This window comes from Eptatretus burgeri, chromosome 6 (genome assembly GCF_056783735.1).
Source record: "Eptatretus burgeri isolate ZD-2024b chromosome 6, Ebu_testis_v1, whole genome shotgun sequence".
Lineage (NCBI taxonomy): Eukaryota > Metazoa > Chordata > Myxini > Myxiniformes > Myxinidae > Eptatretus > Eptatretus burgeri.
Window position 1 is genome coordinate 61,059,056 of NC_140966.1, and position 22,429 is coordinate 61,081,484.

At 43.5% G+C, this 22,429-nt stretch overlaps 1 protein-coding gene across 3 annotated transcripts in view; it reads left to right on the plus strand.

Annotated features, from left to right (window-relative positions):
* Window positions 1-22,429, plus strand: part of KIF2A (kinesin family member 2A) — a 66,527-nt gene that overhangs the window by 33,696 nt on the left and 10,402 nt on the right. For 2 of the 3 annotated variants that reach the window (XM_085885301.1, XM_085885299.1), the window contains exons 14-20: window positions 243-447; window positions 783-893; window positions 1,711-1,778; window positions 9,178-9,273; window positions 15,990-16,131; window positions 21,884-21,985; window positions 22,160-22,295. In XM_085885301.1, coding sequence (XP_085741427.1) covers window positions 243-447; window positions 783-893; window positions 1,711-1,778; window positions 9,178-9,273; window positions 15,990-16,131; window positions 21,884-21,985; window positions 22,160-22,295 — 860 coding nt within the window. The remainder of the gene's footprint in view (window positions 1-242; window positions 448-782; window positions 894-1,710; window positions 1,779-9,177; window positions 9,274-15,989; window positions 16,132-21,883; window positions 21,986-22,159; window positions 22,296-22,429) is intronic. The other variant, XM_085885302.1, reaches the window with a different exon arrangement.

Consider the following 22,429-nt stretch of genomic DNA (forward strand, 5'->3'; position numbering starts at 1 on the left):
ATATATATATATATATATATATATATATATATATATATATATATATATATATATATATATATATATATATACATTTGCCCTGTCTTACATCTCTTATGGTGGACCTCTTTGAATGCCACACCTGTGTACATTATTTGCTTCATGTTGTGTGTGTGCGTGTTTTATTTTTGTTATTAAAATAATTGCTTCATGACATGGGTGAAATCTTTCATTTGTTTTTTTGCCTATCCTTTCTGAAACAGGACGTCGGGGCAGACGTCCGCCAACGCACAGTCATCACGCTCGCATGCAGTGTTCCAGCTCATCTTGCGCAAGGCTGGCAGACTACACGGAAAGTTCTCGCTGATAGATCTTGCGGGAAATGAACGTGGTGCGGACACTGCTAGTGCGGACAGGCAGACTCGCCTCGAGGGAGCAGAAATCAATAAGAGCCTTTTGGCTCTTAAGGTGCCTCATTTTCTTCAGTAGTGGGTTGCCTTCCTATGTCTGTAGTCGATGTTGTGATCTGAATTTGTTAGGCTTATTCATTTATCTGTCTGTTGTTTTTATCGAGGGGGGAGGGGGGTCGTGGGTAGTGTTGGTGTATCATGGTGGGTGGAGGTTGGTTGAGGTTGCTGTATAATGGTGGTCGAGAGGTGCATTTCAGATTTGATATCTGTGAACAGGACCATTGATCCTTTTTGCTTTCTATATGAAGAAGTAAAACAGATTGACTTAAAAAAAAATTCCTGTTACTTTAACTGATTTATTTGTGTGCATATTATCCCTGGCTATTTCCACAGGAGTGCATCAGGGCCCTTGGACAGAACAAGCCTCACACGCCATTCCGTGCAAGCAAACTTACGCAGGTTTTGCGGGATTCGTTCATCAGAGAGAATTCTCGTACTTGTATGGTACGTGTCTCGAGCAGAGACTTAAAGCTGGCTATGGGTTAGGAGCAAGATTGCCAACTTGATTGCATTGTTTTGAAGCATCAATAGTCCACCAGCTTTGCAAAATGGCAGCTTTGATGCTTGTGTCGATGGTTATTGCTTTTGTGTGATACATTGATAGATGCATCAGCAGCAGGTTCTAGTTTTTCAGCCGATGATAAACTGTTTCCTAATCATCTAATAATAACCGATCTTGTTGGACAGTGTTGATGTTGTGATCTAAATTTGTTGGGCTTATTCATTTATCTATCTTTGTTGTTTTCTATCTTGTAATCGTCTCCGTCTGTCCTGTCCATCTGTCAAGCTACAGTATCTCTTAAACAGTTTTATGGAAATTCATCAAACTTGATAGTTGTGATCACGACATGGCAAGAAGTGCAAGAGTGGTATAATTTTGGCCCTAAGGTTCTTGGGCAAGAACATTTAAAATATTGTTCTTTTTTAAGGAAACTCTATATCGATCAACATTGGGGGATGCATTAAATATGTAATTTTTTTTTTTTTTTTGACCTCGAGTTCATTCCCGAGAGGGTGGAGACTTGGGGTCACAGGTCAAAACAATATTTTTGTAACTCAAAATTTCATATGGGGTCATTCCTGGTGGAACTTTTTGCCATCTTTCAATAATCAGGTTGGCCGCCCTGCCCTTCCCCTCCATGTCCCCATTCAATCTTTGCACACCTTCAAGATCATTTAAACTTTTTCTCTCTCATTCCTTTATGTGTTTTACAACTATAAGCATTTACGAGTTTGTGAATGACCATTTGTCTGTTTGTAGATAGCCATGATTTCTCCTGGGATGTCATCCTGCGAGCACACACTAAATACACTCCGTTATGCAGACAGGTAAGCACATTGTGTACAAGGATTTGTGTTTGTCTCTTTTCCAAAGGTACTGTTTGATTCCTGTGATTTTTGTGTATGTTACTTTTCTTCTGCATCTTGTGTAACATTTTTCCACCTTTTTGATGTCACTTTGTGCTCTTCATTTAAAAATATTTATTTTTGGAAAAACAATTGTTTGGAGACTAATAGTTGTGATTAATAATAATTGCCTTTTTTATTATTATTATTGTTTTTTTTTTTTTAATCTGGTTTAAGGCCCATTGAGGGGCTGCAACACAAATCGTGCACAGACATGCAGACAAATCCACATATATAATGTCACCGGAGAAACGAGACTAAAAGCAGATTAATTAACCTCCGCCATCTTCGAAGATGGATGGAGGTTACTGTTTTCACCCCTTTCTGTTTGTTTGTTTGTGTTTGTGAACAGTATTACGGAAAAACTCCTCTGGATTTCGACGAAACTTGGTGGGGGGGGGTAGGTATGGTCCAAGGATCATGTCATTAAATTTTGGACTTGGTCCCCCCCCCAATTTTTTTTTTTTGCATTTCTACATGTTTTAAGTGATTTCCAACCCCCCCCCCAAAAAAATTGTTACCCCCCAAAAAATATTTGTTAGAAATTTTTTTTTTTGCATTTCTACATATTTTAAGTGATTTCCAACCCCCCCAAAAAGAAATTGTTTGAGAACATTTTTTTTTGCATTTTTACACGTTTTAAGTGATTTCCAACCCCCCCAAAAAATTGTCACCCCCCCAAAAAAAAGAAAAAACATTTTTTTTTGCATTTCTACTTGTTTTAAGTGATTTCCAACCCGCCCCCTAAAAATGTTGGAGAAAAGAACTATAACTCCCAGCACTGTTGACATCATATTTAATGAATAAGATATAAGGTTCACTTGAGTGACCCAGCAGTATTGGTGGTGGAGGTTTTGCATTCTCCCGAGTGCTCCCCCTCTAGTTTGTATTGTGAAGGTGTTGTTATTGGGGGGGAGGCATGTTGGGTGGGTCCATAATTAGAATGTGCTCAGAATAGCTTGTTACGTGTGTTAGTCAGGTAGAGTTACACCTATATTGGAGATATGTCAGATGAGTGGTATGTAATATGTGCACTGATAAAGGTGGTGATTGTAATGTTTGAGCAGAGTAGGCTCAGGTGTACTGTGATGGACTTTCTGTACAGCAGAGGCCAGGTGGAGGACTTGTGGGCACAATGGCACATGGAAAGCGTTTCATGCTTTAAATGAAAGCCTCACAGGCCTTTGGCCAAGGACTAGGCTAGGTTGTAAGAGAGCGTTATGGAGCTCTGGAAAGGTGTGGTACGGCCCAAAAAGCATATTCTCCCACTGGAAATTGCAGGACCAGCTACTTGTTGGAAGGCGTGTCCTCACTGTGAAAAGGCCGCATCCGTGCATGTACGTAGTGATAGATCGAGGTGAACAAAACGGTTCGAGATCGCATATTGGCACTCGAGCCCAGCTTGGATGTCAACACATGGTTAGAGATACTACGAAGGCATTGCCTCATCGCCATCTCAGTGCCATCCTCCCACTCTGAGCTACACCAGTCTTGTGCCGAGACCAGGTCGTGCCTGCTCAAGTCCCTACCTTCCCCTTTGTTTCTAGTTTTATTCTGGTACTTTCAGTGATGATATCAGGGTTTAGTTCTATTAATCCATTTGTATATACAAGTTTACATGCTCCCTTCTGCCATATTTGTCTGTCGACAGCAAGATCTGTTCTGTTTATTTGTCGTGTCTTGTCTTTCATTATTCCTCGAATTAATTTATAAGAAACGTTTTTCTGCATGAGAAACTGCCAGTCATGGTTTTATTTGAATGATCCCAGTATAACGATCATCGTAAGCTAATTTGTAGTAAATGGTTAATTGAATGCAGTATAAACTTAAAGGCACTCGGAAGAGCTTGTACCTCTGCCTAGATCTGAATCTTCAACAAAATCGAATCAGCTTGTCCTTGTCACACACCCAACCTACCCATCAAGTTTTATCCAAATCCATCAAACTTTTTGAGATCTCCTGCACACAGACAGACAGATGGGTGAAAACATCACCTCCGTCCACCATTATTGTAATCCCTCGAACTCTGTGAATTCTGAGATAATTTGGTCATTCGTGGAGGTCTTCGACCTCTGATGCAACAATTTGCTTTAAACTTTCAGATTAATTTCACAATGAAGACCCCATTGCTTCCGCTCCCCCCCCCAACCCACCAACCTTTTCTTCACCTTACTCCTTTATTCTTGGTGACAGTGATTCCTGGGAATGGATGATTTATGATATCACAATTTATTCATTTGCTTATTTTCACCAATCCATATCTGCTTGAGACCTGAAGCTCAATCATGTTTCTTGGTATATTCTGCCTACCTCATGTCTCTGGCTGAGACTGTATTTGCCCCATTTTGTGTTGTAGAATTTCTTGGTTGGCCCTTCTATTCATTTTATTTAAAAAGTAATATATGCACTGTATGCACTGTATGTATGTATGTATGTATGTATGTATGTATGTATGTATATTATTACGAGTACTAGTTTTTTTTTTTGTATACATAGTCGAGGTCGAGGCTCGTGAAAACTGTTGGAAAAACAAAAACTTTGGACCTCTGTATCTGTGAAACCACACGAAGGAGAAAAAAAAAAATATATATATATATATATATATATATACACACACACACACACACACACACACACACACACACACACACACACACACACACACACACACACACACACACACACACACACACACACACACACACACACACACACACACACACACACACACACACACACACACGACAAGTACTCCTCATGGGGAATAAGTGATTTTTTATTTTTTATTTTTAATGACATCTTGGTTGCCTTCGTTATGACGTCATTGTATATGTAGAACGCGACATCCGATCAGTATGAAAAAAAAAAAATGGAGGGTCATCTAGGGATAAATTGGTCCACAGAAAAAATTTTTGATAACTTCATCGGTCATGTGATTCGACAGCCAAATTATTTAAAAACAAACACAAAAAAAAAACTTTCAGAAATATCTGAAGTGGCTGAACAGATCGAGGCAAAATTTTACACGTATGACCGCCTACCCATGAGGAACAAAATGTTCACACATGGTTTGGCAGCCCGAATGGATTTACCCTTAAACCTACTTTAAAAAATCTTCTCCAGAACGGCTGGACAGTTTGAGGGGAACTTCACAAATGTTTCCCAAGCGTTGGGGATGCCAGGGTAATCATGAATAGTTGAGTGGCATGGTCTGGCTGCCATGTTGGATAAAGTGAAAATCTTAGTTATTTCTCTTGAACCGCTTTAATTGATGTGAAACTTCACAATTGTGATCTCATTGTGATGGGAAATATATGTTTTAAATTTCAACCTCATCGGATACATGGTGCAGTAGCCAGAATTATTTGAATATTTTTTTTGAGATGGGTTGTTTTTGATGTGGTCTTTGCTTTATTTTATTATTCTTAAAAATTATTATTATTATTTATTTATTTTTGAATGAGGTTCACTTGGCTGCACCTGGATGGGTTTGAGGGTAGAGGAGCAACATGTGAAACCCGAATGCTATCCAGGTTCCTTATGATGACTTCATCTTTGTTTTTTGCTCATTCGGGTTCCTTCTGATGACTCCAATGCAGTCCCCATTTTATTTGGTCTTCCATTTGATTTGAATTTAATTTATTTTCATCCGATTCTAAATTAAATTTAATAATAAACGTCATGGCTCAGGGTCAAGTGTTTCATCAAAGCAGGATGTCTTTGTACTGTTTGTCTTTGTTTTTTATCTTGACAAAACGAAGTTTTTGCAAGATATGTTCGTCAGCTTTTTTTTTTTTTTTTTTTTTTTTTTTTTTGTTTGTTTGTTTGTCTGTAATCACGTATAAAAAATTCTGCAGAGCACAGTTATCATTGGAAATTTTTGTAACTTTGCATATCAGAGGCCTATAGAGGTCCCTTTCAGTGCACAAAATTTTGAAGGTCAAAGGTCAAGGTCACTTTGTCGCAAATCAGGGGAGTCGACGAAACCCTTATTTTTTGAGTAATTTTGATCGGATCGTCTTCAAATTTCATGGGAATATAGTTCATGGTCTGGCGCTCAGCTGATTAATTTTTGGTGGCGATTGGCCTTGACCTTCATATGTTTTTGGTTTTTTTTGGTCTGTAATCTATATTAATATTTTGGCACGCCCCTTTCTTTGTTCCACCATCAGATTTTTGTTACTGCATGAAATGAAACAAGATTTGGTACATATACTAATGATATTATTGTCTTCCGTAAGAGGCCCCTCAAAATTCGTTTTGATGCATTTTCACAAACTCCAACGGATTCCATTCAAATTCGGTACGATTATGGTTTTTGGTCCAACTTAGGTCATTGGCTATAAATTTTTTCCATAACACTTCCAGTATTCGAAAAAAATCGATAAATCGATATCCCTAATGGGATTTTCCATTCAAATCCACTCAAGTTTCAAATCCACTCAAATTCCATTCAAATCCACTCAAAGGCAAGGTCTTTGCTCGGATAATTCTTGATAGGGTTCGCCACCATCTGCTTGAGCACCAGCGTCCAGAGCAGTCAGGCTTTACACCAAAGAGGTCAACGATTGACCGTATCCTTGCTCTTCGTGTCCTCACTGAACGCAGACGAGAGTTTCGGCAGGGGCTGCTTGCAGCCTATGTTGATCTCTGTAAAGCGTTCGATTCAGTGAATCGGGATGTCCTCTGGAGGATTCTTGGTCTTCGTGGGGTGCCACCGAAACTGATCGATCTGATGTCTGAACTCTACTCTGGTACTGAGAGTGCTGTGAAGTGTGGTGGTACCGCCTCTGACTTATTTCCAGTTGTTACTGGAGTTCGTCAGGGATGTGTACTTGCCCCCACACTTTTCAGCACTTGTATGGACTGGATTTTTGGGAGGATGTCGGAGAGATCAAGTTGCGGTGCATCGTTTGGCAATGTCAAGATCTCGGACCTTGATTTTGCAGATGATGCAGTCATCTTTGCGGAGACTTTAGACATCCTCTTGGGGGCCCTCGAGGTGCTGAATGAGGAGTCGGAGCCGTTGGGATTACGGATTTCTTGGGTCAAAACAAAGATCCAGGCTTTCGGTGACATCTTGGATGCTGCTGTCCTGTCTGTGTCTGTTTGTGGTGAGGATGTTGAGGTCGTGGATAGATTCACTTACCTTGGCAGTGATATTCATGTCTCCGCAGGTTGTGAGCCGGAGGTCAATAGACGTCTGGGTCGGGCCTGGGGAGTCATGGATTCACTGGATCATGGGGTGTGGCGCTGCCGGTACCTGTGCGGGAGGACGAAAGTCCGAGTCTTCAGGTCCTTGGTACTTCCAGTCTTGCTCTATGGGTGCGAGACTTGGACTTTGACCAAGGATCTGAGACGGAGACTTAATTCCTTTGGTACCAGGTCTCTTCGGAGAATCCTTGGCTATCGCTGGTCGGATTTTGTGTCCAACGAGCGGTTGCTGAGAGAGACTCGGATGAGATTTGTTACCTGCATAGTCCGTGAGCGTCAGCTGCGGCTGTATGGACATGTGGCTCGTTTTCCTGACGCTGATCCTGCTCACCAGATTCTCTCAGCGAGGGAGTCTCATGAGTGGAGGAGGCCAGTGGGCCGACCACGTGCCTCATGGTTGCAGCAGGTTGACCATCATCTCAAGGAGATGGGGATGGGCCTGGCATCTGCCTGGGGGATGGCCAGACGGAGGCCCCTGGAGTACCGGCGGAAAGTGGACGCAGCGACGCGCTGTTCTGGCACATGCTCCCATACCTGACCTGACCACTCAAGTTTAAGGCCTACAGGGAACGCAAATTTCCACTTTGCCCCGGGCGCTGTTTACCTCCGCTACGCCAAGCTGTTAGGGTTAGGGTTTGGGTTAGTGTTAGGGTTAGCTACCCTAACACTAACCCTAACCCTAACCCTAACTGCAACCTTAACCGCTAACCCCTAACCGCTAACCGCTAACAGCTATTCAGGAAAGTTGCAAGAAAGCCCGAGCAACGCCGGGCATTACCACTAGTCTCGTATAAATCGCTCTGCAGAGCACAGTTATCATTGGAAATTTTTGTAACTTCGCATATCAGAGGCCTATAGAGGTCCCTTTTAGCGCACAAAATTTTGAAGGTCAAGGTCACTTTGTCGCAAATCAGGGAAGTTGACGAAACCCTTATTTTTTGAGTAATTTTGATCGGATCGTCTTCAAACTTCATGGGAATATAGTTCATGGTCTGGCGCTCAGCTGATTAATTTTTGGTGGCGATTGGCCTTGACCTTCATGGTTAGCGCCAAAGGTCAAACATATTTGACCCCAAGGTCAAATTTTCAAGTTTTAGGAACCATATCGTGTAGTACCTCAAATTGAACACCTCGATGAGTGCTTTCTCGATATGTCAAGCTTGAGACATTATGACGTCATTTGGTGGCGTTATGAGGCAAAAGCATATTTTTCATGGTTACTCTGTAGAACGATTCTCATCGGAATCTCTCGTAGGCAGATATTCCTCAAGGAGTCGCTCCTGGTGGATAGCAGCTCTGTTCACCTCAGTGTGACCTTAAAGAAGTCACACGTGGTCACCTTTTGGCAAGATACGGGTCACCCTGCGGATGACATTGGTTTATTTGTCTGTCTGTTTGTCCTCACAGAATCTTAGTGCCGCATGCTTCGATCTGTTCAGCCATTTCAGAGAAGAAGGAAAATAAGATCTCTCCCCCTCCACGACCTCTGCTGTGGAGTAGGGTCTGCTTTCTCTCCATGAATCTTAAACTCCTCTGCTGTAGTTATTGTTTGGGTGTTTGTCTCTGTTGAGCAGCTGAATTGCCCATCACTGCCAGCAGTTGTATCGTGACAGTTCTAGTTATGTCTCTTGTTAATTACGTAACACACCAGTACACAAAGACCACACAAAACAAGTTCTGGCGAGCATCTACAATCTGATTGTTCTTTTTCTTGTTCCAATTTGTTTTTATGTTTGCCTCATGTTTGTCCCTATCACGTGGTCTGGCAGAATGCACTTGTATGAATGACATATTGCCTTAGTAACGTGGCTGCAGTCGGTGATGGTTTACAAAGCATTGTGCATGGGTCGTCTTATTTTTCCATTGCATTTGTCTGAAAACTGAATGTTTTGTTTTCTTTGTTTAAAAAAAAAAATGAATAAAAATTTCCTCCGTTTGCGATAGTGCAGCTGAATTGCCCTGATTTTTAAACTCTCCTGTTGATGTACATTCTGTACCGCTTTAACAAGTGCTAAACTTTGCAGCCTGTAGGATGTCTTGCAGAACCGCACGTGCTTGCTCTGCTTTTGTGTCCCTTTCCTTGTCTCTCTGGTTCCTCACTTTCCAGGGTGAAAGAGTTTGGGATAAATCCAATGGACATCCCCTTCCTTCCTGCTGGCAGCAGTCAATCTGATCTCTCCCCCTCCACGACCTCTGATGTGGAGTAGGGTCTGCTTTCTCAACCTGATTCTTAAACTCCTCTGCCTTAGTGGTTGTTGTTGTTTGGGTGTTTGTGTCTCTGTTGATCACTTTTTTTTTCTTTTCTTTTTTTCTTTCTCCCCAAAATCCTGTCGCATGCTTCACTCATGTTTGTAGTGTTGGCCTGCCAGACCAAAATGAACAACCCTCATTCAATATTGTAAACTTTATTTTAGCAATCTGTGATTTGAACACAATCACATGGGCAACATATTGTTACGTTTGAGGGGGGGTATGCATTCAAAGGGTAATTAGGATGTTTAATTAGGTATGCCATGCTGTTCCAGTTTACCAGGATCTCGATGTAATAAGTAGCAATTCAGTGGTGATAAGTTGTCTAGTAAATGTCCATTTCTTCAAGGGGGCAATGATAATTGTCACGTAATTAGATAGGGACACGGGATAGGGTAAGTTTGTCTGCGTAAACCCCTTTTAGTAGTCCCTGGAGGCTTGCCGTGACGGCACAGGACAGTGCTGCGGATTGCTCCGCCCCGTGATCACGATTGGCGGAAGGCGACGGCGCAGGTCCAATAAAACGGCTCGATTGGAAGTGACGAGGACGGGAGGATAAAAAGGTTCTGTTCGGGGTCGAAAAGAAAGAGGAAGAAGATCCGGACAGAAAAACGGTTCTGGTGGAGGCTGTTGTGCTGGGAGCGTGCTGTGTTGTTGCGCTGATTCGATCCTGGTTTTCACCGTGTCTCGAGGCCTTGCTGTGCTTCGTGCCTCAGCTCGGTTGGCTCTGGGGTTCTGCTGGCTCTGAGTACGGGGTCGAATGGCGGGCGGACCTGCCTCCCTCTCCTGCTCGCAACTTGGCGCCAGAACTGGTTCCCTGGCGGCTGTGAGCGGACTTGGGCCGACACCAGGAGGTCGACAGTACCACGGTGTCTCCTGCCCCTGACGAGCGCAACGCCAGCTCGTCCGGCGCCAATCCAGGGACTGTTGCGTCCGCATCACGGGCCAGCCTGACCACCAGGACCAGTTACGTTTTGTGTGTGTGTGTGTGTGTGTGTGTGTGTGTGTGTGTGTGTGTGTGTGTGTGTGTGTGTGTGTGTGTGTGTGTGTGTGTGTGTGTGTGTGTGTGTGTGTGTGTGTGTGTGTGTGTGTGTGTACCTACCTGGCGCCTTAGAGGGTTTGAGATTTGTATATTCATTGGAATTGTCTGTGTTTTCCCCACGCCCGAACCCACACCACCATCCCGTCGAATCGCCCCGGATCCCTCTTCTTGCCGAATCTTGTTATTTCTGGTTAGAGAAATAAACATTATCAACTCAGTGAAAAACGACTCGTGCCACCTTCCTCGTCCCGTTTGCGGTAGAGCGATTAGAACCGCCATCTTTGGATTATAAAAATAAACCGCCTCCATCGTTTCCGCTCATTCTACGTTGGCGGGACTGTTCAAGTCCCGTGGAAGTCATATTGGTGTCAGGGTGTTGGATGTTCGAACCCCTCTAAATTATATTTGGTATCGGGAGAATATACCAGAACTGAAATCTCGCCACGAATTGGAATATAAAATTACTACAGAAAAGCGCGCGAGCGCGGAAAAATTTTGGCGGGATTTTTCAAATTAAAATTAATTGGCGGCAAACGGGACTTCTGCACCATAGCAGATGTGCAGATGTTTGAGGAGGAAGGCCACGTGTCTGGCAGCGAGTCGGGGGAAGAAGGGAGAGACGGGGGTAGGGTTGGAACCTCTCCCATTCCGAACGTGGACCGTGCTTCATCGCCCGTAACGGAGCCGGCAGCGCCGGAAACCGGCACGATGACGATCTGGACAATGTTGGAACGTTTAATGAGTGCAATTACAGCACAGGGGGCACAAATGGCAGAAATGACAGATCAATTGGGCGTAATGGGGCAACAGTTGGGTGCACGGATTGATTTCATGAGGGATGAATTGGGGGAAAAGATGGAGAAAATGAAAACTGAGATGCAGGAGTGTGGATGTTCAATTGGGGGAAATACAAAGTAAATTCGAGGATAGATTGGAGGAAACAAAGGTAGAAATTACATTGGAGGGGGAAAATATGCGGAAGAAATTGGTAGATAAAATTGATGCAACGAACATTCGGGTTGATAAAGTGGATGAAAGCCTGGAACGTCTTCGTGCCTGTGTGGATGCTTGTATGCAGCTGCAAGTTGAAGAGTGCGGAGAGCTGAGGAAGCAAGGGATGAATTTGGCGGAGGAGGTAAAAGAATTGGAGGCTCGTTTGGACGAACAAGATAAAATTATGAGCCAAGATGAAGTCTTGGATAAAGGCCTGGTAGAGCCGTCTTTTGTAAGTAGAGTGTCCGGGTTGGTTGAGGAGCAGCTACAAACTCGCGACGGAGCCTTGGAGGAGGTTGTGCGGGCCCAGAAGATCCTGCGGGAAGAGCTGAATCGGTCCATTCAACGTTTGGAACAGGAGGCAAAATTGACCCATGAGACCCTCACCACAAAACATCTTTGGCCACAGTGGGCTCCGAAATTGGATACGCAGCCACAAGGGTGTTTGATCCCTGGGCTGGATTCGGACAAGGGAGAAACTGAGAAGCGGGCCACCGTAAAAGTGATCCCCCTGGTAAATTTTGACGGGTCAGGGAGCCTTGAAGCTTTTCTGACGCAATTTGAGTGTATTTCCCGACTAAACGGGTGGAATGAGCGGGAACGTACAGGGAATTTGGTGGCAACGTTGCAGGGACCAGCCGCAGATGTGTTAAACGTGATCGCGGAGGGGATGTTGACCAGCTCCCACATTTGCGAGGCGTTGAGCCGTCGGTTTGGGTTCGCGGCAAACTGTGATCTGGTGCGGGCCCAGCTCCAGCACCGCAGATTAAAGCCGGGTGAGACAGTGCAGGAGCTGGCACAGGACATTTACCAATCAGTCAGGATCGCGTATCGGGACCTTACAGTGGAGGCGTGGGACAGACTGGCACTCGAGAATTTTTTAGCTGCTCTTCCTGACCCTGAGGTCCGAGCGCTGGTGGAGCTTCAGGATCCACCCACCGTGCACCGAGTGCGCGGCCAGGCTGGCCTCGTGGAGTCGGCCGGGTCGGGTGCCCGAGAGGCCATCGGTGACTATCCGACAGGCGGAGATTCAGGATCAGGGAGGGGGGCTGGGAGAAATTGGCATTACCCAAATGCTTCAGAGGATGAATCCTCCTGCTGAACCGCCAGGTCTATCTGAGGTGCCCTTTCATCGGTCGAGTCCGGAGATCACTGTCGGGGGTCTGGGAGACTAGATCGGGCTGAGCATATCGGGCCATGCTCGGCTGCTGAGATTGTGGCGAAGTGCCTCCTTTGGTGAAAATAGTGAATTGTGGAAAAATTGGCATGGGTTTGTAAGTTCTGCTGTGTTTTAGAGTGACAATCGGGACAGTGGGTAATTGGTAACAAAGCGGGAACGAGTGGCTGTCCAATGACTGGTGCGTGGATCGGGTGAGGAAAAGTGCTGTGTGAGTTGTTTCAAGTTAAGAAGTGAAATGTATGGTGCACACATTGATTTTTTTTTTTTATTGGACATGGTGTGGTAACAGGGAAGCTCATGGTCGGTGAAGTGTTAGAAATGCAGGTGTCACATGTAAGGCCGATGGGGTGGGGGAGTCATGTGGGTTTTGTGGGTGGGGATGATGTTCTTGTCTACAGGGATTGCTGAAGCTCACGGTGAGCGGGAATTGCGACCCCCTTCAAGGAGATTCACCCCTGGTGGCTAACGGTGACAGTGTCTGGAGGCAACTGGGAGAGGGTCTGGTTGGGCGACCAAGGCGGGTAGGACCTTGGCGACCCAGGAAGGCCAGAGGAGCCAGTGAGACCCCTTCCAGTGTGTTGTACGGGGTTAGAGCTGATGGCTACCAGGGGGGTGGGAATCAAAGGGAGCGGGGGCGGAGAAACGTCCGGGTTGGACTAAAGCTTACCTGTGGGCATGGTTGCACCTGAGATGCCCCCATCATCTTGTGGTAACCCACCCCACGGCCATGACGGAATTCAGCCTGCATCATTAAAATGGGGACCATGACCTAGAAATGTGATGATGACCATGGTGTGAGTGTTGTGAAGATGTATGAGTCCCACTCGATCCCATACAACTTGACATGTGCAGCAAGGGCATGATGTCCGCATAATTTTGGGGCAAGCAAATTTGAAAATTGGCTCCCCAGGTAACGCTGGGTCTATTAGCATCCACTGGGGGACACGGTCAAGTGTAAATATTCCGTGAATAGTGTCGTTAAGGCTTAGAGTAGGAATGTAAAGTATAAGTGTTGTGTTTTTGTGAAACCTTTTGTTTCCCCTCCCCAGATCACTGGAAGAGTGTTGGGCAAGAGCTATGATCCAGAGGATAGAGTGCAACTTCGCTCAGTGCTCTCATGTGATAAAATAAAACTAAAAAAAAATAAATAAATAAAAATTGTTTAGGCGAGGATAAGGCCATAAGGGGGTAGTACATTAAGCAGGATAGGTAAGTTAGCTGTGGCTCGCTGCCCATTGCCCCTCCTACTTTATTTCGTTAGGTTAATTAGGTGTGAGTCAGTAAGTGTTAAGGCTGGTACGGTAGCGCCTGTGATATACCTTGTAGGAGCTGCGGTACCAGAGGAGGTGGCAGTGTTACGTTTGAGGGGGGGTATACATTCAAAGGGTAATTAGGATGTTTAATTAGGTATGCCATGCTGTTCGAGTTTACCAGGATCTCGATGTAATAAGTAGCAATTCAGTGGTGATAAGTTGTCTAGTAAATGTCCATTTCTTCAAGGGGGAAATGATAATTGTCACGTAATTAGATAGGGACACGGGATAGGGTAAGTGTGTCTGCGTAAACCGCTTTTAGTAATCCCTGGAGGCTTGCCGTGACGTCACAGGACAGTGCTGCGGATGGCTCCGCCCCGTGATCAAGATTGGCGGAAGGCGACGGCGCAGGGCCAATAAAACGGTTCGATTGGAAGTGACGAGGACGGGAGGATAAAAAGGTTCTGTTCGGGGTCGAAAAAGAAGAAGAAGATCGGGACAGAAAAACGGTTCTGGTGGAGGCTGTTGTGCTGGGAGCGTGCTGTGTTGTTGCGCTGATTCGATCCTGGTTTTCACCGTGTCTCGAGGCCTTGCTGTGCTTCGTGCCTCAGCTCGGTTGGCTCTGGGGTTCTGCTGGCTCTGAGTACGGGGTCGAACGGCGGGCGGACCTGCCTCCATCTCCTGCTCGCAACTTGGCGCCAGAACTGGTTCCCTGGCGGCTGTGAGCGGACATGGGCCGACACCAGGAGGTCGACAGTACCACGGTGTCTCCTGCCCCTGACGAGCGCAACGCCAGCTCGTCCGGCGCCAATCCAGGGACTGTTACGTCCGCACCACGGGCCAGCCTGACCACCAGGACCAGTTACGTTTTGTGTGTGTGTGTGTGTGTGTGTGTGTGTGTGTGTGTGTGTGTGTGTGTGTGTGTGTGTGTGTGTGTGTGTGTGTGTGTGTGTGTGTGTGTGTGTGTGTGTGTGTGTGTGTGTGTGTGTGTGTGTGTGTGTGTGTGTGTGTGTGTGTGTACCTGGTGCCTTCGAGGGTTTGAGATTTGTATATTCATTGGAATTGTCTGTGTTTTCCCCACGCCCGAACCCACACCACCATCCCGTCGAATCGCCCCGGATCCCTCTTCTTGCCGAGTCTTGTTATTTCTGGTTAAAGAAATAAACATTATCAACTCAGTGAAAAGCGACTCGTGCCACCTTCCTCGTCCCGTTTGCGGTAGAGCGATTAGAACCGCCATCTTTGGGTTATAAAAATAAACCGCCTCCATCGTTTCGGCTCATTCTACGTTGGCGGGACTGTTCAAGTCCCGTGGACGTCACAATATGTTGGTGTCTGGTAGCATGTTATTTGGCGTCACGTGATGCTTGAAACCGTGTAGGCATCAAATCGATAGTCTGCATGACAGCCTGATTATGGCCTCTGTGAAAGAAGATTTTATTGCAGCTCTTGGATATTACTTTGCATAGGGTTAGCTTTTCTGCAGCTGCCGATCAATGTTCCAAGATGTGTTCCATTTCACTCATGTCAGCACTCATTGGTGCCCAGGGAAGAAGTTGTAGCCCACTTCGTCTCTTCTAGGTCGATGGTGTTCTGGATGTATGGTACGTGGGACCATCCTCCTACAGTAAATGTGTTCCACACGACAAAATGCCTTGGTATGTTCCATACAAGAAACAGACCATCACTGATTTGATGCTTTGACGAGTTCAAGCGTTGTATGATGCCAAAGAACATTCTACCACACACAATCGATGTATGTGGTTCATTTGATCATGTTTGTATCAAAGATTATTCGACTTTGTTTACAATCAGAGGTGTTCATTTTTGGCAGGGTTCACTATAAATTTAACCTTTTTATTTATATCTATATGTACATAATTTTTTTTGTCACCTCCCTCCCCTCTTCTCAAGTTGAATGGAATGGAGGTTTTGAATACTCTCATCCCTGCATGTGTTGAAAGAGAAATTTGTGAATCGTAGTGCTTTTATTTTATTTTTATATATTTTTTAATTTATTTATTTATTTTTATTTATTAATTTTTTATTAATGTTTTGCTTGAAGCTTTGCCACAAGTTAAAGGTTGGTTTTGTAACCGAGCAGTGCATGGTGGGATGTTCAACCGATGGTATAGCTTTATTCTGAAAATGTAAAATGATTATAAAGCTTCTCTGTCGTCTCTGTTATTCATTTTGTGTAGAGTGAAGGAGCTTGGTGTAGACCCAGTCATGATGGCTGCGAGCCAAGTTGACCCTGGGGCAGTGGTACATCCATCCTCTGGCCAGAATGGTGTCTGCTCTCCTGGAACTCATGATGATCTGAAGATGCTCTGTGAGCAGAATGTAAGTTTTATTGTCATTGTTATGATTATTTTTCTTCTTGTATTTATTTAATTATATTCCCTGTCTTTATGCCTCTGCAGCTGAAGGCATTATTTTGGGGTTGTGCATGCATAGCAGATTTTTCTTACCACAATAACTTATGAAGGGATTTTGATGAAACTTGGTACAAGTATGGAGTGCGATAGACAATTATTCAATTTTGGGTCAAAGGTCATGTACCTTTCGAAAATAATTTTGCAGATAAAGGTAATTTGATGCAGGGGGTCATTCATCCCATACCTGCACTTCACCAACACCAGATTAAACAAGAGCGAGAAGTGCTTTGTAATATATGTCCTGTACTGATGTGATATTTTCAAGTCCAAAAAGGGCATAACACTGAAAAATTGACAATGCCCTGAAACTCGAACTTGTTCTCTCGCATATCATAATCGAGCCATGTACCAAGTTTCAGATGAATATGTTTTGGGGTATGGGAAAAAAATGTGGGGGGCAAGGTGGTTTTAGGATGAAGAATATAAACGCTGAAAACACACTCACTCACTCACTCACTCACTCACTCACTCACTCACTCACTCACTCACTCACTCACTCACTCACTCACTCACTCACTCACTCACTCACTCACTCACTCACACACACTCTGTCCCATGACGAGACCAGGGGTGTAGTCCTGCCGGAGTTGCGCATGGACACCTCAATCCATTTGAGGTGGAGCTCAACTCAACAGTTAAAATAAATAAATAAGAAAGCCACTGACGTTCATGGTCGGCTGAGTTATTGTGCTTTTATCAGTTTCATGGGCAAATAATTGGGGGAAAAGCTTGTCCCAAAGCTTCGGTATGTCAACACATTGGACACTTTATCTTGGGAGTGCTATTATAACAATATAGGTTATAGACATACACAGTCTCATATGAATTGCCGAATACAGCATGGTCCAGAAGCAAGACAAACTTTCAACAATTTTATTTGCAGACATACTAAGTGAATGATGTTAGGTTTCCAAAAAATATTTACACCCTGGAAGATTTGAAGGCATGGAAAACTTTGGATGTTTCCAACCAGTTGAAGTCTGGGTGGATCAGTGATGTGGCTGTTGTGAAGACTCTGAAAAGCTGTCACATTGTATGTATGTGACACATTGTATGATACATTGTATGATACATCTATACACACATTGTATGAGCAAGAATAGGACTATAAATGCATCAATGATAAGAACTCGTGTTAGCAAAGCAGACGAGCATGGCATTAGGTGTTGTAGAAGAAATTCTTAAGTCATTCTGTACATTTGAGTCATTTATTTAACAAACAACATAAACAAATACATATGTGCATGTGGAGGAATCTGTAGAGAAGAACACAGTCTTGCTCCAGATCTCTGAAATACATGGAGAATTTTAGTTCTTTATATAGTGTTCAGTGAGACGCAGCTCTTTGTCATTTTCAAACGCTGGCACCACATTTTGTCAGGTCGATGTATTTTCAGCTTTTGTGCAGCAATCAGCCTAATTTTGAAGGATTGTAGTATATATATTTCAAGACCAGATGTGTGAAATTTCTCCCAGCACAGAAGGACGTCAAAACTGAAATCCTTTGGGTACATTGATGGATCACATACAATTTATGGTATGGAAGGGGAAAAGTTCAGTCTGCTTCTTAACAAACTAGGGAATTGTATATAATATGAAGCAATCAGAGGTTGGTGAATACATCTGAACATTTCCTTAGACCAACATTCCAGGTGAGTTGTAATAACATTCTCCTATTAACCTTGTTGGTACCTTATATCTATCATTTCATAAAATCCCTAAATAAGTAAAATATATTTAAATAATAGGCAATTCTTCTGTTCTGAATTAAAGCTTATTTTAAAGGTCAGCCTGCTTATCATGTCTACTAGACAGGTTGATCATCTTTCAATACAAGGGATAGATCTGATTATGTTAATTAAAATAGATACATGTTCAAGCACACAGAATCGTACCATATTTGAGTACATTTTCCATTTCAGATTTAATACGTTTATTTCAATTTCAAGTTTTGTTTGATAACATTTTATTATTGTTTTAAGCACCCTCAAACCCATTATGCTAATTTCTGAGAAATTGCACTGACAGTGTAAACATGTCTGCCATGTTAACACCTGTTCTGCCAATCTCCTTCAATACTCAGATGTTTATCTGGCCCCAAAGCTTTATCTTCTTTCATCAACTACAAGAAAAACACCAACTAATGTTGAAAAAAAAAAACGAAATAACTAATACCAGCAAACAGGACACCCAGTTCAATGTCCATCAGCAGGATGGCACACTCATTGATGAATCTCCCTGCCTGTGAAACACTAGAATGACAGTTTATAGCTAGGTCAGGATTCTAGCCCAGGCTAGGCAGGTTAGAGGCAAATGTGCATACCTCTAGGGAGTCTCGGCCATCCTTGCAGCCCTTTACCACATGATGCTAAAAAAAAATTCTCCATTTCAGTGGTTAGAGAGTAGAGATGAACTGATTTGGCTTTTTTATTTATTTATTTTTAAAATGGAATTATGAATTGAAATCAAGTGGATATGTTAAGCTTTTGTTTATCATGGAAAGATGTGTGTTTCATTTACCACTCACTTTGAGGACTCGAATGGTATTGTCATGTTAAAACTTGATGTGACAATTGATCTGGCGATGACGTCATGACTGACATTTTTGCAGAACTCCGGTATCTCAAAATTTGGCACAATACACCACTGGGCAAGACCCTCACAGATTTACACAGCACACCATCACTCATGTACACAAAATAGTTGGTTAAAAGACGGCTCCACAAAATAGTTGGTTGGAAGACTGGTTAGAAGATCCACAATAATGGCTGCTTGGAAGAGGGTCAGAGTGCAGAATGCAAGACAAAATTTGGTGATTTTGGTATCTTTAAGACTATCTGTAAATAACGATATTTTCAGGATATCGGGACATATTTCAAGTTTTTGTGGTAAAAATTTTATTGAAATGAGACGTGTACAAAATTATGAAGTCAACGTGATTTCCATCATTTTCAAGTAGTGTGTGCATCCATTGGTGATACTCCAAGACCACTTTATATCACATTTCAACTGTCAAAGCTTTTATTGAATTCAGTCAGACATGCACAAAATTAGTTATACCACAAAAACTTGAAATATGTACCTATATCCTGTAAATATTTTTAATTTTGTTCCTTAGCAACAGAATTGCAGGGGTTCAAAACCGGGAATAGATACACGGCCCACCCTGGACTATGTTCATTGTCATTCCCTCATCCACTCAATCAAAAACTGCTTCAAAGAACTCCTATAAATTTCTTCACCACTATCTTCCTTTAATAAAACGAAATGATTCCCCAATCGAATCCTAGTTAGTGCCTAACATCTTCCCCATAACTGGTCAAACTAACAAGTCTATAGTTCCCCATTTCTCTGGATCGTTAAGTAATGGTGTTACTTGTGTTACTCTAATCCTCTGGTTTTTGCACTGACTCCAGTGAGCCATTAAAGATCTTGGCTTTCACCACCCATGCTCATCTGCTCTACCACCTCCCTCAATACTCCCTCGGGTGCAAAATCATAACCAGTTCGATCATAAACTTGAGTTAGAAGCATCTGATGTGTTGTTCTCTTCTACTTTCTCTTTCTCTCCCTTCAGTTGAGATGAAACTTAGCAGTGGGTTGACATCTAACGTGAGTGGAGACTTATCCAGTGACTCATTCGCTTCAAGTTGCATTATTTTTTATTATTATTTTCTTTACAACATTGAGGCTCAGGGAAGAGTGAGGTGACTGAGGGTTTGAACTGGTAGTGGGAAAACAGTTGGACATGAGCAAGGGGATGAATGGAAGGAGGAGGGGAGGAAGTGGTAACCTCAAAGAAAGAAAGTAGGACTGGGTAGGAAATTGGATACACCTGAGCAAAATCTGGAGTATCGTAGCAAAGCGGTTGATTACTTATTGAATCAAGACGTTTCAGCTTTTCGTTTTTAATTAATTTGTAAAAATTAAAAAAAAAATGCACTTTGAAATGATGGGGTATTTTGTGTAGATCAGTGACAAAAATCTCAATTTAATCTTTTTAAAATTTGGCCTGGAAAAAAAATGTTGAGGGGTGGGGGGTGTGAATACTTTCTGAAGGCATTGTGTATGTACAGTGAGATGTTTGTTTTCCCTATCCTGCTGTTTTGTCCTCCACTTGTCAAGTCTCTGGCTCTCCGTTATTAATATTTCCTATCATCTCTTTACAAAGCACACAAAAGAGCTTAGTAGCTCAGGCCATGAGAGTGCACATGTGTGGCAAATATGCATTGAGGAAGTTGGCATTATCCTCAACACTTGAGCTGATATACAGGGCAAACCTGCGTTGAAGTGTGCATTTAGCACCATCACGAGCTCGCACGTTGCTCGAGATAATCTCGTGGGCAGTTCCGTGAACTGCTGTTTGGAAGAGGGAGTTTTTAAAAACACCTTTTTGGACAGTTGGTGAGGTTGCTGATGCAGAGGTGTGTTGGGTGTTGCAACTGCTTTTGAGAGACATGAAAGCCGAGAGAGGACAATAATGCTGGAGGAGAGCACCTGAGATCGGCAGGAAGAGTCAGAGAGTACAGAACTCAGTGCGCTAAGGTTGTGAACATTTATTTCCCCAAAGCAACGGGGGATTTGAGGGGAGTGACTGTTATGCCGGATTGCGCAAGGAAGCTCCCAATAACTCTGCTCCAGGACTACTGCACAGCTTGCCACTGCATTTGAAAACGACCTCCCTGCATCATTGTTTGTACTACTTCTTCTTGCGTATGGTAGCAGACTCCCCTGAGAGGGCCATGCCGGGCGCAGTGGGGTCGCAGGCATCGTTGAGAATTTCAAGGAGAGAGTATGGTGTCAACAGGGTTCCCCCTTCTGGGACGAAGTGTTAGTACCACATGTCCTATAGTAGCGATCTGTCTTCACGAGTCTTGTCAAACACCCCATGCAGGGGGCGGGGGGGGGTCGAGACTTGAGACATCATGTGAGTCGTGCTCAATCTCAACTTTGTGAACACCGATGACAATACCTTACATGGAATTTTTTGTACTGCATTCTCTGTGCTTTATTATTGTCGAGTGCATGAGCTGGCCGCAAGATAAGAGCTAAAAAAAAAATTTGTGACATTTGGTTTGTTTGAGGGCAGTCAGGGTTATAACCGGGTTTATTTATCGATTCATTTTTATTTATTTTTTTGCATACTGGTTATTGCTTCATTTAATCCTTCTCCATACCATTTATTTGTTAAATAAATGTACCTGGTCTCTGGGTTGGATTCTGCTCGTTGTGGTGATCTCATTTGGTGATTTTGGTATCCTTAGATGATCTGGCGCGATCCGGCTCAGAGCGCTCGCTCGGCCAGATTAGGAAGGTTGTGAGCGCCTATCAGAAATGCACGGTCCCAACGAGTATTGTAATGTGACAAATAGGTCGAGGAACTTGCTCGGGGCTGTGGACTTAGCTGGCAGTTGCGGTCGTTTTGATACGACCTGCAAAACTCGAATAGGGCTCCTGTACCGGTCCCGCGGTTGTTGCAATATGTTATCTTGCACAGTAAATACTTGATTTATGCACCACACACAAACAAAGTTCAGGTGATATAAGCCTCGGGTTCAGGGATTTATATCAAACTTGGTACAAGGATGTATAATGTGGTCGGAGGAATATTTGGCGACATTGAAGAGTACCCTTCTTGTTCCTTTTGTCATTTGCAGGAAGAGGAGGTTTCACCACAGCTGTACACATTCCACGAAGCAGTTTCTCACCTCGTGGAAATGGAGGAAGATTTGGTGGAGGAACATAAAGTAGCATTTCAGGTACAACGGCACTTTTTTTGAAATGTTTTATTTAATTTTTCCTCCTCGTGTTTCTCAACCCCTCCCCCCTTTCTTCTTCTTTTTTTTTTTTTTTCTTCACCTCATGCAGGCTTGTAAATGGCTTGCCCTCTGTTCTCTTTTAATACTTATTTATTTATCCGTGGTTTCAATTAGGAGTCGGTCCAGTGGTTGAAAGAAGAAAAGACGCTGCTGGAAATGACCGACGAGGTGGATTATGATGTGGATAGGTATGCAGCCGACCTGGAAATGATTTCCTCTCAGAAGATCGCACTCTTCACAACCCTTCAAGGTAATGGATTATTTTTTTGTTGTTGGTTGATTTTTTTTTATTGCTGAAGTCTATTTGTCACCATCTAAAACGCTTATTGCAACCCTTCTAAATTGAAACCCTCAAGTCGAGCGTTTTACCACTCTTGCCCGCAG